Consider the following 16566-nt stretch of genomic DNA (forward strand, 5'->3'; position numbering starts at 1 on the left):
GAATGGCATGCAGCTGCAGCGATGCCTGAGGGCGTTTGAATCATGGTAGTCAGTGAGCAAGTACAGACACATGTTCTTCACGGGCAGAGTGGGCGAGGTCGCACGTTGTTAGATGCCCGAGTCGACGCCCAGCGCCATGCATGCGGAGATGCCTTGACGTAGTTTCAAAATGTCTTGTACATATATGTCTACATGCAGTGTACAGGCCTAATTTCTAGGCGCCCATGAAAGATCGAGGGCTCTTGCTCTTCAGCGTTGTGTTCTGGCCGACAAAGTCCCAGTCAATCCTGTCCCACCACTGCTCGAGGAAGGCTCTCTTCCCGCGGACACCGTAGTCGTGCAGCCAGACGTGCTCCCACGTGTTGACGCACAGCAGCGGCACTACATCGACGCCGCCCAACGGCTTCTTGGGCTTCTGGTCCTGCTGCGCGGCCACGCCGAAGGAGCCCACCTTGTTCATGTTCTGGTACGAGTCGGCATTGTGTGTGTTGAGGTCGTGGGACTGGCGCCTGTAGTGGGCGCCCGACAGAGGCGATCCGGCCAGGTAGGTGGGCAGGATGCGCAGAGTGCCGCCCAGGCTGTTGTCGTTGGTCTGGACGAGCCAGACAAAGCCGGGGCCGAACATGGACTCGGCGGTGGCGAGGAAGGTGTCGCGCAGGGTGTCGAGCGAGGTGAAGTGCCTGTTGATGTGGGCGTGGAGGTCTTTGGACGGCTGGGCGTGCACGTCGGGGTTGGTGTTGAGGCCGCGGAAGAAGAAGTGGTTGTTGAAGGCCATGCTGGCGATGTTGAAGGCGTAGGCCTTGGTCGGGTCGCGGGCGAAGTCGACGACGAGGGCCTTGGCCTCCTGGTTCTCCCACGGCGTACCTGCAGAGCGACGTTAGCCTGTGGCAGCGCCCTGGACGCGGCGGGGCGCTGGCGTACCGGCGGTGGATGCATTCAGCTCGTCGACGATGTGGCCCTGGTACTCGGTGTAGGCGGTGCGGAAGCCCGTGGGCGAGAGCACGCCCGGGATGCCGTTCTGCTCGAGCTGGGCGTGGTTGTCCAGCGGGGGCACTGTGTAGAGGCTGCGGGCGGCGGGCGGCGGCCGTCTCCACGACACCCTCGACGCCCCGGCTGCAGACTGCATGGCTCCCGGCCGGCGGGCCAGACAGCGTGTAATCATCATGTGTGCTGTCGTTACGGGCGGCGGGCGAACTGGAGTCGGCAGCCCGTTGCTCGCTGCTCATCTTTTTCCGGCCTCTGCATCGTCGCGCTAGCCCCCGCCCAATCACGACGCGCCGAGCTCCAAGCGCCCGCGTCACTCGTTTCACCCACTCGCCTGCTTGTCCACGCAGAGCCACACAAACACGGCAGTCACCTGCCACCAGACGCTGCTAGCCAGACCCTCCGCCCGCCATACAGTGCCTCTTGTCCACTCGGCGCCTCGGCTGCCTCTATTCTCAGAACACTCTCGCCGTGAGGAACGTCACTCGCGGCTCCTCGAGTCTAGCTCGTGCAGGTAGATATGCCCAAGGTAGGCCGTGTCTTTGTCTGTTCCGTTGTTCCTACTCTGCTTCCGTATCGCTCTCTCATTTCTTTGTTTCATTCCGAGTCACTTGAGGTTCGCAGGCCCGACCTCTTCAACCTAATACCGCCATCACTTCCATCTCCACCACCATGGCTCCAGTCACACCCTCTCCCAGGCTCTCGAGGATATCCCTCGCCTGCCTTTTCCTATCCCTCATCCCCACGGCACACGCGTCCAGTCTCTTTCTCCGCCAAGCAGAAACATGTGGAGGGAGCGCAGGCCTCCAACAGTGCGGATCCGACTTCCCTTCCTCTTTTTGCTGCCCCAAAGACTCAACCTGCATGTCTCTCAACGGCGGAGACATACAATCAGTCATCTGCTGTCCGTCCGGCTCGGACTGCGCCTACATCCAGCCTACCACCTGCGACACCACGCAGCTGAACGCGACGCTCCATCCCGACAACCAGATGCATCTCTCAGAGACCGACGGCATTGACCTGCCCAAATGCGGCGACAAGTGCTGTTCGTTGGGCTACACGTGCCAGGGCACTATGTGCGCCAAGGACACCTCGCCATCGTCATCGCCGTCTCCAACGTCAACCGCAAACCCAACACCCTCCTCCACCAGCCCGGCGTCCGCCTCCCAAACCTCCGACTGCTCAGCCACCGCACCCGTCCAAACAAAGCAGGGCTTCGACGGCCGGTCCTTCGCAGCTGGCTTCTTCCCTGGCATAGTCATCGGCGCCCTCAGCACCCTCGCCCTGATCTGGATCATCAAGAAAAGGCGCGAGTCACAATCCAAAGAGCGCTACTCCGGCGACTTCGGCCATGTAGCACGTCAAATCAGCGACCCAATCTACGACCCCCAGCACGCCGCGCGGACCGACTTCATGCGCCGGGGCAGCCACTCCGCGCATTCGAGCCCCAACTCCACCGACCGGATCGTCCAAGGCATGAAGGAAACAAACGCCAACCCGCCCGTTCACGGCTTTACCCCCAGGATAAAAAGCATGTGGGACCGCACCCCCAAACTGAATTTTGGCTTCACGGGCGGTCTCCCAGCAAACCCTGCACCTCTCCACCCTCCTCCCGTGCGCGCAGGGAACTACACAGATCCGTACCAGACCCCGCCTCCCAAGCCCAAACGCATTCATTCTGCTAGTCGGCGCTCGAGTTCCCTCCGTACCAGCACGCAGACATTCAACACACAGCAAGGGCAACAGCGTCCGAATGTCGCGCGCAGCGGCAGTTCGGAGACCATTGATGTCTTGATGCCAGCACCGAGTTTCCTGGCGCCTCCACAGGCACCTGGTATGCGGCGCGACAATCGCTTCACGGCAGACTCGGCGAACACTACGTTCACGAAGCTCATGGAGCGGGCCGGGTTTGATGAAGGTGGGCGCCAGGAGGTGAGGGAGTGGAGGACGCCTAGAGTGTAGGCGCTGCAACACCTTGTTTCGATTGGTCGGTTCAGTCATGTGATGCTTTTTCTCTTCTCTTCGTACATATATTCTTCCCCTCTTTGATCCACTCCCCTTTTCTTGTTAGCGCTGGCGTTTCGGACCTTCTTTATCCTGGGCTGGCATCCTCACTGCATCTGCGTTTGCATTTGGTTCTGGCGTTTGTGTCTCTTTTTAGCATGATACCACATAGGCAGGCCTTTAGTCGCTCTCTACGAGCTATTCCTCTTACTGATCAAATATGAAAACCACCATTGCAATCTTCAGCCATGCTTCGATGTGGAATGTCTAGTCCAATGTTCGTCCATCACTGTCAAACGTTATGATGTACGAGCTGTGTTAGCATCATATCATTCGGCGAGTATAAGACCCATGCACGCCTAGGTGCATTTTGTCATCCTTCCAATATATATACATCTTTGTATTTCATTCGTGTAGATCTCATCAAGTACGCCTCGAGTATATGAATACAGCTACCCAGTACCACGCTATCGCAACACTGACATGATTACCTCAAGGGATGTGCTACATAATCGGGGGCCAATGGCGCCAAACGTTCTTGCCTCGATCGGGCAGCTGCGGGAAGATCAAAAGTTGGCGTATTGTTTACAAGGATTGGTAAAGTTTGAACCGCACCCTGTCCCAACGTGCCCGAATGTCCAGTCAATGACGCGCCACGGGGACCTGCATCTGGCGATCCCATGATCCTCGCCTCTGCTGCCTGCGCCCTTAGTTCACGGCCCACCTCCCTCTCCACCATAGGTTTCGCCGCTTTCCGCTGCTTGCCAAAAAGACAGTGCCACAAGTCGTCTTCCTTGACAATCTCTCCTTCGCCCTTCTTGCGCAGGAGCTGTTTGACAGGCGCAGCTTGGAGTTCAGCCGAGTTCGCAGCGTCCAGTGTCTGTTCTTTGATAGCGGGAGTAGTGGGATTAGACTGCATCGGTGTTTTCGACAATGTGTTGTTGCTGATATGCTCGAGGCGGCGGGCAACAGAGATATCGTAGATGGCTTCTTCGACTGTGTTGCTGATAAGGTACATAAAAACCGTCGTGGGTCGTTCTTGCCCGATTCGGTGGACGCGGTTGATGGCTTGGAGTTCGATTGCGGGATTGATGAGCGGTTCGCAGAGGAAGACGTAGGTAGCGTTTACAAGACTTAGGCCTGAAGAATCGGTTTTTGCATCCAGGAGCAAACACTCGACACTGGGATCTAGCTTGAACTCCCGGATGCCGTTCTTGTCAGTGATACTGCTGGCACCAATCTTCCACTTTTTCAGCGCTTCGTAGAGCACTTCGAGGAAGTCGCCAAACTGGGAGAAGATGATGGACTTCGCACCAGGGTCGTTGTTGCGGATCCAGATCAAATGACGCGCGATCATATCTACCTTGGTGCCGTATGAGCCTTCCAGGTCGATCATCTTGATCTCTTTCATAGTTGAGTCAGACAGGTCAGAGTAGATGGACGTGGTGGACGTGGTGGACGAAGAGCCTGGCGTAGAAGCATGCGTCCGACTGGCAGCTGCGTCTATCTCTTCTTTCGCTCTGATTTCGGTCGGTTTGAAGACAATATCCTTGAAGTCAGACGAGCCCAACTTCTGCTTACAGGTTGGGCAGGTCCGATGTGCCTGCCACCATTGATTGATGCACTCTTTGCAGTACTTGTGACCGCAAGCCGTCAAGACTCCGATCTCAATGTCTTCCCTACAAATGATACATTCGGCTGTCGTCTCCTTCAGATTTTCACTCCGGAGATGCTTCAGATATGTGCACTTTGTTTTGAAGCCATTGGCGTTGTTCTCGCGTTTCTCTCGCAAGTCGTCGGTTCTATCAAACTCGCGCTGGTCGAATCTGCTGTCTAGCGTCTCCTTGTACTTTGCGACGGTATCGGAGATATGTTGAAACTGCCGATAGTACTCTAGACGTTGGTTCATGGTGCCTCGATACAGTTCCTGCTCTTTCTCAAGTTCAGTGATAACCTTTGCCTGTTCTGTGACTATAGCCTGAACCTTAGTGATGTGCGTCTGAAGGATTTCGAGCTCGGAAGAAGCGCGGACATCACCACTGTTCGCTTTCCATTGCAGAGTAGTCATCAAGGAGCGAATACTAGAGATAACGCCCCTCAAAGATCCAGCCCGGAGTTTCGCTTGCAGTTCGCGTCGTCTCCTGACAACTTCAAGCACAAGTTGAGGTGCGTGACCGCGATCGCCTTCGTCGTTGTCTTTCCTCAGGGCTTGCTTTTCGGCAGCCCTAAGCTCGTGTTCGACAAGAGTGTCCTGTAGACCGTTTACAGCAGCGTTGCGGTCTGCGACAAGTGTTCGAAGAGCCATGATGTAAACGTATAGCTCATCCTGAGCCTTGAGCGAGTCATCGTATTCTTCTCCTGTCAACTCTTTGTCGTCTTCGTCATCAACCAAGCGCGTAAGAAGAATGTCAATAACTCTTGTGCGCCAAGCGTGTATCTGCTGAGCTTGCTCATTCAAATAATCACTGATGTTGTCCATCGTGTCGAGAATCTTTCGCGCTTCAATACCCCCAAGACCTGGGAGGTCAGCGATCGTAGGCAATTGGAGAGGCGTTTTGGTATTGACTTTGGCCATTTGCTGCTGCGCTTTACTCTTCGATCCCTCCAGCAGCTCATGGCGGATGGCCCTGGCCGCCTCGTAGTAGGATGTCTCAGACTCGTCCCACTCGCGCCACCTATCCGATCCTGGGTCCGTGTTGTACATTCGCAATTCTTTTCTCTGATGGAACGAAGTGGCGCTGAAGAACTGAGCGGCATGCTGAAGCTCCAGAAATGACCGTAGCGATTTACGCAGAATCGGGATACGGCCCATCTTATCTGCAGCTACATCTTGCTCTTCATCAGCCTCACGAAGGTCAGCTGTAGATGCGCGGCCCAGCTTCTGCTGCTCCGCGCGTAGCTCGCCTCTGCATATCTTGATATATGTCTCTGCTTCTTCTCGGGCTTTGTAGTAGTACTCAAGTGCGTGTACTGGATCTTCGGAATAAGCATGAATGTGACCCATCTTGATCAGACATAGAATCATTTCGCGAGCCTCTGACTTCCATTTGGTGTCGTTCTGCTCAATCATGACCTCCAGAACTTCGTGTACGGTGCGCAAAGCCGCCTTCTTTCCACCCAAGGCTCTTTGATTCTTTCGACCCACGTTCGCATGGAGACACGTCTGGCGCAGCCTGACCAGCCATTCCCGCATGCGCTCGACAACCTGGGGATGGGTCTCGTCGCGACCTTCTTCCAAGGGCTGCCCTTCAGGTGTGAGCCAACATGCATCACACATTTGACGCATCATTTCGCTGTAGTTCTGTTCCTCGATAGTTGTGAAAGGAACTGTAATGACAACGCGTTTCTGAGGCGGTATCTGAAGGTCATCGCGAACTCTGTCCTTGGTATGCCGTAGGGCAATCTCGCTGAAAATGCTCTTGAACGACGCTTTGTCGAGGCGATTCCAGATTGCCTCGTGGTTTACAAATGTGTCACATCTGAGGAAGATCAAAAGACCACGTAGATCCTGGACGTCCTTGCGAAGAGGAGTGCCGGAAACTGCCCAGGCGTTACACCGCGGAATGATCCGCGCTACCTGGGCGGCCTGACTGACCCCACGCTCCACCATTTGCGCTTCGTCTAGGCAGACTCTCCACCAGGAGATGCCGACGAGAGGGCTAGTGCGACGCTCGTGGCGTTTGGGGCGTCGAGAGCTGCGCTCCGGGGGAGGTACAGCGTGATGAATCTCTTTCGAGAGCACATGATACGTCGTTAGCACTACGTCGTATTGCAGGAGATGCTCAATGGTAGATGGTGCATGGACACTCTTTGGTGCAGTCGGAGGTGGGAGACCCTTGTAATGGCAAACATTGAGATCAGGGGCGTGAGTGCGCAATTCGCTCATCCACTGTTCTAGGATCGAAGGTGGAGTGATGATCAACGTAGCACCTGAGGGCTTAACTTCAGCTTCAGTGTATACGTCGTAGACGTTTCCTTTGGGGATGTCTCGCTTGTGATGGGATATGAGTGCGATTAGCTCGACTGTTTTACCTAAGCCCATCTCTTCGGCGAGTATGCCGCCGCGCAGTGACCGCAGAGCGTCGTCCTTGGCTGCATCTATATTTGTAACAATAGAGCCTCGGAGATAGCTGACATAGCACGGTGTTCCCAGGGCGTCTTGAGTCTGCCTGAACGATGCTGGTGGCGAACTGTTGACGAATGGCTCGAGCAGCCCAGAGGATGAGAATGCAACGCCTTCTCGACGCAAGAGCCAATCAACGGTCCTCTCTTGGAAAGGTAGAAGCTTGGTCTCGAGCAAACTCTGTTTGATGCGTGGGGAGACATCCATGTCTGCTGCTGGCACATGAACCGAAGTGTAGAAATCAGACAAAGTCCATTTCTTGTCGCCTCTTGTAAACTCGTCAGTCATGTAGACGCGGAGAAGACTCAGATCCGCGGCCATATAATGGTGTGTGACGGCTAGGTCCTCAACCACTGACATGCCCAAGGTCCACCGTATCTCGACAACCAATTTGTGTATACTGCGTCCCTCACCGGGCGCGTACAGCTGACAGCGACAGAAAGCTGCTCGAGACGCGGGTTTGGTGTTCTTGCCTCGACGCGTAGTAGCAAATGTAGTGACGGTCCGAAGGTGGGGCAGGATCGAGTCTGCGAAGGCGGAAGAGGTTGTGGCGGCCAGGTCAAGTCCCGTTCTATCGACCACGTTTCGGAGTCTAATTTGCAGGGTCTCTTTTGCCCGATCCCTGTGGCACGATTCGAGTTCTAGAGGTATGGAATCTTGCGGTGTGGCTGAGGCGTCCGTCGTGTCCATGAAGTCTGGCGAAGGAATGGGCGTGTTCTGCATACGGGTCAGTCCAGCATCACAGATGTTGGCCAGCCCACTAACCAAGTCAATAGATACTCTGGCCAAGACGATACTATCTTTTGCGTCTGCGTCCGCCCGCCAAGGCACGGAGATAGCCCTGCCATCACCAGTTTTACGTCGCTTGGGCGACGGCTCTTGCTCCGTATGCGCAGGCGCTTTGAACCAGTCTTGCATAGTACGTATGCAGTCCGAGGCATCTTGCGCCGGCAGTGATGGCGGCCCACGGCATCTCGAGAGGCCGCTCGCAGGCACCGGATATGCGCAGAGGAGCTCAGCACTGCCCTCTAGAGCAACAACCATGGCGGCAGAGTGGGCGCGTGTGCGGGGAACAAGTTGTGGTGTAATGAGGGACTGGGCGAAGACGGGCGTGGGCGGATATCCGTAATCGCCGACGCGCCAAGACAGGTGGAGACCAGGGTCCCCACAACCAGGCATCAGTCCCACCATTCAATCCTACCCCAGACACGGGTCTGCTTCGAGCACACACATGACAAGGCGCGAGGAGAGAATGTAGAGGCTCGGCTTTGCGCCAAAATTGACCACCTAATCAGCACCGGCTAATGGTACCGTGTCTGTTACTAGTCAAACTATTACGAGCTCCCATTGTTCCTGCATCGACTACTTTGGCTCCCCTGACCTTTCCCGACACACGCTACTGTAGCTGCGATGTTGCAGCGACTGCGTTGCTTCCTCAGGACAGGACATGCCTGACCCTCAAGTCGAACTGAGCGCACCCTTAGCAAACTAACCGGGTAGTGTATCTCGGTCTGCCATGTCCGTCTTTGCGAGCTTGCGTGGTAGTAGACTACAAGGGAGCAGTCTTTGGCGCCGCATTTCCGCTCGTAGACGGCATTGCAAGTCCAGTCTGGATGGGTGCAGGCTGCCATGTTTGAGCCTTTGCTTCAAACCCGTCCTTCTCAACGATGTTGACATCCCTAAGTGCAAGTATAAGCATAGTTCCAGTGCTGCATCGCATCAAGTCCAAGAAGAAAATCCAGTAGCAAGTATTTACTCCGTAGCCAGCACTTTCTTGATCGGTTCTGCAGCCTCGATGAACTTCTCGACCATGGTGTCCAGCTTGGTGAGATCGTCCTTGCCCTTCTTAACCTCCGCAATGAGTTTTTGCTTCTGCTTCAGCTTCTCCTGCCGCGCTTCCTCGAGCTTGAGACGGACTTGGTGTTCGTGCTCGATGCGCGCCGTCATAAGGTCGTGTTCATTCGAATCTTGGTGCTCGGGGAACTGCTCGAGGAACTGCTCGCGGGGGATGAGTGGTAGCTTCATGTATTTGTGGCTATACAATAGTTAGCGATGGACGCAGTTTTCCACGCGAAGACGCACTCGTAGTTTTCAGCAGCAGAGATCTCGGATCGTAGCGACTGCTCCTCATACTTGAGGTTGTGGAGACCCAGAATGAGCGCATCGTTCACTGCCCTGTCATCGGAGGTCTTCGACTTTTCCTCGCGCACTTTCAGCACGCTCTGCCGGTACAAGGTCTTGACAATCGACAGTTGCGCGCGGATGTACTTCTCCCGCTTCTCTATGTCTTGTGTGGCTTTCTTCTCCTTGTCAATATCTTCGCGCGAACCTGGCTTCGTATTCTTTGGGTGGGCGAGCTGGTAGTCTACAAGCTCATTGATGAGCTTCTTGAGGTTTTGCACTTCGTTGTACAAACGCGCGTTATGCGACGTCTTGATGAGATCGGGGATATTGAAGGTGGAGAGATCCGTAGGCATCGCGTCACTAGCCGGCGCGACTGGAAGCTGATGTCCGCTCATATTGGAAGCCTTTGCAGGGTGTGGTCGCGGGTGTTGGCGCGCTCGAAGAAAGGCGCGCCTGCTTGGCATTCGGCTCGGACTCCAGTATCACATGATCTCGTTGAACCTGGGTACAGCTCCTACCACCTGAGCCACGCCTGTTTTTTCCAACGACGCCACAATTAGGCTGAACTCTCGGAAAATACACTAGGTCCCCAATGCATTGCCTGAGATATCGAATACGCCACGTCTGATCGATCTCGGTAAGCAGTGCGCAGTGTGGAGAGATGAGATGCGTACCAGACCTCGGGATCCTGGCTCATTCGATCCCACAGGGCGCCACATATATCCTCGCCTATCATCCTGACGCATCGTGAAGGGATGTTCACATTGAGCACATCGCGCATCAGATCGATCGTACTCAGCGCACTGGTCAGCCGTTCAATCCAAGTACTAGCATCGAGCAGTTCCAGGAATCCAAACATGCATACCCTGATTGAGCGGACTTAGGCCCACCCTTCGTCAGCTCAAGGAATCTGGTATTGGGTTTTGCAATGCACAATCTTCTCTCGCGGGCTACATCAAAGCTATCGCAATCATGCCGTATACCAGAATACAAGCTCAAGCACCAGCCCGGACCGCGTTTCGAGTCAAAGGAGTACTCTTTTGCTTCCTCCTGCGGGCTGAAGGAATACGTGTGGAAGTTGTGGACTATCACGAGGATGCTGCAAGAGCTACACCCGACTACCAGGAACCGATTGCACGCACTGCAGAATGACAAGCCTTAGCCATTCTGTTTGTGGTGCCGACGCGGTCGCTACCTTACGACATACTCGCCAAGTGGGAGCACTCCGTGCTTCCGATGCCAACTGACTCACCTCTAGTCGTCATGCTCAACCCTTCCTCAGAACTTCATCTCCGATCTTGCATAGCCGTGCCGCCCCATGCTACGCTTGTCCTTCTACAAAAGAACGTGTTCTGACAGAGACAAAATCCTTCGCGAATGCATTTCGCCCAAGTTGGCGTCTCATGGAAAGAGTACCAGACCGCACATCGGCGAGAACATTGTACACTCGACAAAGTCCAAGGTCACTAGCAAAAACGGCGAAGTGCGCAAGAACGGCCCAGAATCCTCCCCTCGCAGGTACTGGGCGTTCTACCAATAGCGCGGTCGCGGCACGTGCTAGCGTCGTGTTAGGCGTACCTAGGATCTGAGCCTGAGATGAGTAATTGCGGAGGATTTGCATGACTGCAGACGCCCAAGGTTTGCAATTCCATGAAGATCATCGCAACGCTCATATTCCGAGCCACTGTCAACGCCTCATTTCAAAACGGCCTGAAACGTCGAGAGACCTTGGGCTGGGTACAGACGCGGCTCGCTAAGAGCCTCTTGATCAGCAAGCTGCCGGAAGTCATCATCCTCGGCAAGAGCTCGCAACGTGCTTGGCTGAAAATCTGGTACTAGTGAGCCAGTCTTTGCCCTTTTGTATCTTGCATCATTGCGAAACTTAGTCGGGGACCAATCATAGCGGACGTCCACGAAAGACATCTTTACGGCTCCCACGCGCTCAATAGTTGGCTAGACTTTCCGCTACCCTTGTGGATGGAGGGAGTTAGCCCCACTCCTGTATTGTTCAGTTTTGTCACTTGTCATTTGTCCAGACGGAATTTTCGAGTATGGCGGAGGCATGTCCGAAGAGATCAGGTCTCGCTGCGGCTGTTGGTGGCACCAGCCCTAGATCGATCTTGTGCGGCACAGCTAGCAATACGATTCCGAAGCCAGGGGTAGACGAGGTTTCAACGAAGCTTCGGCGACCCTTCTGGCAATCCCTGGCGCAGCGAGACGCCTCTCTTCATGGGGCAACGAGCTTTGGATGCCCCGAACTTCACCTCTAGCGGAACGGCGTACCACCCACTCAAATGATGTGTCTCGGGCCGTGCGGCCTAAAGGCAGTCTGCGTACGTACACTGCGCGCAGGGTTATCGCAGGTGGAGCTAGATAGCCCGGAAAGACATGACCGATGGACCCCAGATGGCAATTACGAATATGTGGCTGGTAGGCGAATGCTCTTTTGCTTTTCCCGTTACGTTCGGCGCCTTGTTCATGCAACGCCGAACGTACCCATGCACGGCTCGTTCTTTGGGCTGAACACTGGCGGCTGATACGAGATGACTTTGCATCTAGCATCCGCGTGGTTTGGGCAGATTCTGTTTCGTGCACTATCTGGGCTGTCGAGACGTTCACACGCATACCAATTTTGGAGTCAGTTGGGGGAGATACCGCTCCTCGCATAGCCAACGCTTAGATCATACATGCATGCAAGCAGCACGAGGCAGCTATCCAAGTATGGACTAGATACCCGAGAAAGATCAACCCGCACGATGCTCGGCTAGCAGTAGTGTGGCATGCAGCTGTGCCAGCAGGCACAATCTGCACGCTGCAGTCACAATGATCAGCTAAAAGGAAGCTGCCGGCAATCAAAATGATATTCATCGGTGCTATGTCTTGCTAAACTGTGTAGCGTACAACAGTTTCCCGGAGATAGGTTTCGGCCCACAGCACCGACCGTATGTTTTCCCCCTATGCACGCACACTTTCACGTGGAATGGCAGGTGTCATCTAGGATATCCCTAGAACAACCTGGGGCGCTGCCATACAGCTCTTGGCACTAAGCCCGGCGAAGGCGAGAACCTAAACCTTATTCCGGGCCTTTCGAGCGCCCATTACAACCTTAGAGCTATGACGCGACGCGATTCGCCTGGTCGCGCCTCCTTGACTCGATGCTCATGCGGGCTAGAGCAGACGGACGGCCTGGCTTACCACGGTATTTGGAGCGGGCCACAGATAGTCTCTAGTCAGGGCTCTCGAGTGCACTGTAAAGAAGCCTCGTTGACCCGCTCGTTGGTCTCTTTGATTCCCCCAGCATTCGTTCATTGTTACCATCTTTGTCATGGCTCCAGCAAAAGAGACATCGGTTGATCTGTGCAAGCGGGTCAACGCACAGGGAAACACCATCGCAATCCGCATGCTCGAATACCTGAGCACAGCAAAGACACCTATTCATGGCTTTGAGCCACTTGCCAGAGAGTTCATCGAACTCTGTCAGGTGTTATGGTCCATTGAGGCCGGTGTCACGGAAGCTTCGAAAACACGAAGTGGATTTCCCGTCGAGGTATCTCAAGAACTTGACAGAAGGGTCCGCCAAGTCAACGAAGAGTTCTCTGTTTTGGCCCAAATGGTCAACAAGTGTACGTTTCCCCAAATCTTGGATTGTCTGCTTCTATTACCCTCCCTTGCATGGTTGTTGCGGACTGTTGCTGACAGCATTACTTGCTACAGTTGTCGACAAGGAGAACCACAAAGGCGGCTTTGGCATGAAGTTCCGAATGATGTTCGCCGACACAGATGTCGAGAAAATGCGCCACACACTGTCACGAAGTCGTGACTCCCTCAAAGTCAGCTCTGCTATGTTCAGGTGGACACTAGGCGACGCGCGAGCCGATGCTTCCATGGGCATTGGATATGCCGGACTGATTGCCGCGTTGGAGCGACTGAACCCAAGCAAAGCTTCCAGCCTTCCACCTCTACACCCAGCGCCGACATCCGATCTTCCACCGACACCACCTACAAAAGCTCCGAGCAATCATGGAGACCACCCCCTCTTACCACCTTCACATCCTTCACACCGTATGGACAGACCGTCACTGAACGAACTTCGCCACGAGGAAGGACACTCGTATGACAGTCATAGTTCAAATTTCAGGCACGAGGACACTGGCCTCTCGCCAGGAATCGTTGATCTTCACAAGAACTGGCGCGCACCAGCCAGCGCTCGTTCCAGTGAATCAACCAGGGACACAATGTACCATCAGAATGTTCGGTATCACGAGGATCCGGTGTACGAGGATGTCGCATCTCACTCCTCTACCCGGTCGCCCACCATGGAAGAGAAGTTGCACAGTCTCAATGTCAGCGAGCGCTACATGGACGATCATCACTCTTCATCCAAAGTGGATTCTGCCATCACATCGCCGCACTGGGCGCCACGCCAAAGTGGGGGCTCCAAGAATGTTGGTGGCAAGGCAGCACTCTTCAACGCTGTCGAACAGAGGAGGCACCGGATGCTCGAGCAGCTCCTTGACGGCGGTGCTAAAGCAGAACCTCACATGGAGTCAGCAATGCTTCGCGTCGCTGCCCAAAATCAAGACGTGGAGAGCATCACGCTACTTCTACGATATGGTGCGGATGCGAACGGTTTCGACCGCGAAGGTGTCACTCCCTTGTTCGCCGCCACTCGTGCCCAATGTCTTGAATGTGCGAAGACACTGCTAAAGCATGGCGCTGATCCTAACCTGTCCGCCGGCCCCGATTCCGAATCACCCCTAGCGCTGGCTGCGTCTCAGAACTCTATTGATCTCGTTCAATTATATCTCGCCAATGGCGGCGATGCTGGCTTCATCATGGAAAATGGTTCTACGGCACTCGTATCAGCCATGAACAAGACCACTTCGCCCAAGTGTGTTGAAATGCTCCTGAGCGCGGATGGCGATGCCAACGCAAAGAATGGAGAGGGTACAACGGCCCTCTTCCAGGCTATTCAGGCGAACCGTGTAGATCTCATGACTGTGTTGCTCGACCACGGAGCGAATCCCAACCTTCCGGGCCCTAAGCACCCGCTCTGGCCATCCACCTACAAGCCAAAAGCTCTTCAGCTGCTGCTTTCTCGCGGTGCTGACACCAAGAAGACACCAGGTGTCATGGAATTGGCTTCTAGTCTTAAGAAGCTGGATTCCATCAAGATCCTCATGGAAGCTGGTGTATCACCCAACCTGCGGAAAGACGGAGTCTACACACCACTCTGCTCAGCTATTCGTGACAACAGCCCGGAGATCGTCACTTATCTGCTAGAGCATGGCGCAGACCCCAACTTCAACGCTGCGGAGTACCCGGCCTTCAAGTGTATCACACACAAGCGCACGCATTTCCTCCCGCAACTGGTTGCCGCTGGCGCAGACCTTAACAAGCCCAAGGGTATTATCGAAACGGCTGTCAAGTTTAACGACAAGGACGCGATGATTTACCTGCTCGATCAGGGTGTCAACCCCAACGACCGCACACCGGACGGATGCACACCGCTTACCACTGCCATCAACGACGATCACGGCGAGCTTGTCGATATCCTTCTCTCTCGCGGCGCAGACCCAGCCATCCGTGGCAAGGATTGGCCTCTATGCATGGCTGTCAAGCGCCCCACCATTCTCAAGAAACTCCTTGCCGCAACCCCCAACCCACGTGCCTTCCGTGGTGTCGTCGAGATGGCTGTTGTAGCCAATCAACTCGAAAGCATCAAGCTTCTCCTCGCAGCAGGCGTTAGCGTCGAAGACAAGAACTGCGGTGTCTTCTCTCCACTCACAACGGCCATTCGCGAAGAACGCAAGGTCATTGTTCGCTACCTTCTCGACGTCGCGAATGCCGACCCCAACGCCCCTGGCGAGCACTTGCCCATTGTCAAAGCCCTCCGCCGCTACTCAGGCGACACAGAGATCATCCAGATGTTGCTCACACGCGGCGCGGACATCAACAAGATGCACCGCGGCTGGAATGCTATTCTGCAAGCCGTCGAGAACGGCGATGCTGAGATCCTCAAGCTTCTGATCGACATGGGTGGCACCGTCGACCTTCAACTACTCGACGAATCCGGCCGCGCCGTTATTGACATTGTCACTGAGAGGGGCTGGGAAGAGGGCCTTGCGCTCCTCTTCCCGAATGCGTCCAGCAGTCCGAAGGCCAACGTCTCAAAGGCCAGGTAGTAGGTAATCCACCACTGCTTTCTCCCTCTTGTTACTTTGCGGCAGGAAGAGAGCTGACTAGCCGCAATAGTAACAAGAAGAGTTTCTCAATCTCTGACTGGCGCTGGATGAGCATCGAGCTTGAGAAAGGAGATCTGAAGAGTAGTGATGACGACGACGACGTTCCGGACGATTGCAGTCAAGCTTCTAGTGAGCTGTTACACGCATAACGGAAGGGTCCGTATTACCACTTGCCTTTTCTTTCTCGTCATGGAAGTAATGCTGGTTGGGAGGCTTGGGCATGGTTGCATTGGCGTTCTCGGTATACCACCTGTCATTTAGCATCCTTTTCTTTGGTTTTATACGACACGGAGCGCACTTGACTACTCAATCGGTAGTAATCTTCTTGTTTACTGGAGCTGCGCTTTTGTGTATCATTCGTCTCAATACACTTATACATACTTTACATCCACATGATCATTTTTCCTTCTTGATACTCACATCGACCTTTCCAACTATTGCGTTCACCCACTCAATACCCCTCTTCTACACACCATATCATAATCAAAATCACGCTTCGGTCCGAATACCTCCTCACTCAGGCAGCCCTAGTCTGAACTCATTGCCCTGCATTGAACAAAATCCTTTAGTCCGCCACACTCGCCTTGCTCACACCCTCATCTCTGTACCCACATTCCAGGCCCTCGGTACACACGAAACCTTATCATTAGTCCCAAACGCGGGAGTTGAGGCTTGATAGACTAAAAGCTTTTGAGCTCGTGACTACACACAAGTACCAGAATGCGTTATCTTAGTATAGGCCTAGAAACGTAGGCAGAACTCAATCGGCGATCGCATTTGCGCCACATCCGTCGCGGGTCGTCGTCCAAAGTACTAAGATGCTTAGTGGGGAAATCAGCTGCGGATGATGCGCAAACCTTAATTGACTCTCACCCGGTCGGGAGTCGGCACAGGGACATATGGGTTAACCTTGTCCGTGATCACGAAATGGGGTATGCTCAACGAGGGTGTTCCCTCTAGACTTTGCCTCGCCTTGCCTCGCCTTGCCGTGTGGTGCTTACGGAAAACTCACATCCATGCCCCTCACATCATGCACGCTGATCGTCAACAAGATTGATACAAGCGAGGAATCCCATTAGACTAAAT

General features: G+C 54.5%; 5 protein-coding genes across 5 annotated transcripts; 2 read left to right on the forward strand and 3 right to left on the reverse strand.

Annotated features, from left to right (window-relative positions):
- Positions 1-214: 214 nt before the first annotated feature.
- J4E92_002589 (uncharacterized protein) lies at positions 215-1162 on the reverse strand (the record flags this gene model as incomplete). The annotated part of the gene is made up of 2 exons (XM_051493992.1): positions 215-864; positions 922-1162. The coding sequence occupies 2 exons, from the start codon at positions 1160-1162 to the stop codon at positions 215-217; spliced, it is 891 nt and encodes a 296-aa protein (XP_051355671.1).
- Positions 1163-1848: 686 nt separating this feature from the next.
- On the forward strand, positions 1849-2946 carry J4E92_002590 (uncharacterized protein; the record flags this gene model as incomplete). The annotated part of the gene is made up of 1 exon (XM_051493993.1): positions 1849-2946. One exon carries the CDS (start codon positions 1849-1851, stop codon positions 2944-2946), a length of 1098 nt encoding a protein of 365 aa, XP_051355672.1.
- A 529-nt stretch (positions 2947-3475) lies between these two features.
- On the reverse strand, positions 3476-8155 carry J4E92_002591 (uncharacterized protein; the record flags this gene model as incomplete). Its single annotated transcript, XM_051493994.1, has 1 exon — positions 3476-8155. The coding sequence occupies one exon, from the start codon at positions 8153-8155 to the stop codon at positions 3476-3478; it is 4680 nt and encodes a 1559-aa protein (XP_051355673.1).
- Positions 8156-8863: 708 nt separating this feature from the next.
- On the reverse strand, positions 8864-9630 carry J4E92_002592 (uncharacterized protein; the record flags this gene model as incomplete). Its single annotated transcript, XM_051493995.1, has 2 exons — positions 8864-9146; positions 9194-9630. 2 exons carry the CDS (start codon positions 9628-9630, stop codon positions 8864-8866), a joined length of 720 nt encoding a protein of 239 aa, XP_051355674.1.
- Positions 9631-12635: 3005 nt separating this feature from the next.
- Positions 12636-15420, forward strand: J4E92_002593 (uncharacterized protein; the record flags this gene model as incomplete). Its single annotated transcript, XM_051493996.1, has 2 exons — positions 12636-12858; positions 12950-15420. The coding sequence occupies 2 exons, from the start codon at positions 12636-12638 to the stop codon at positions 15418-15420; spliced, it is 2694 nt and encodes an 897-aa protein (XP_051355675.1).
- Positions 15421-16566: the final 1146 nt, after the last annotated feature.

The sequence above is a fragment of the Alternaria infectoria genome (genome assembly GCF_024043175.1).
Source record: "Alternaria infectoria strain BMP 0036 chromosome Unknown scaffold_3, whole genome shotgun sequence".
Lineage (NCBI taxonomy): Eukaryota > Fungi > Ascomycota > Dothideomycetes > Pleosporales > Pleosporaceae > Alternaria > Alternaria infectoria.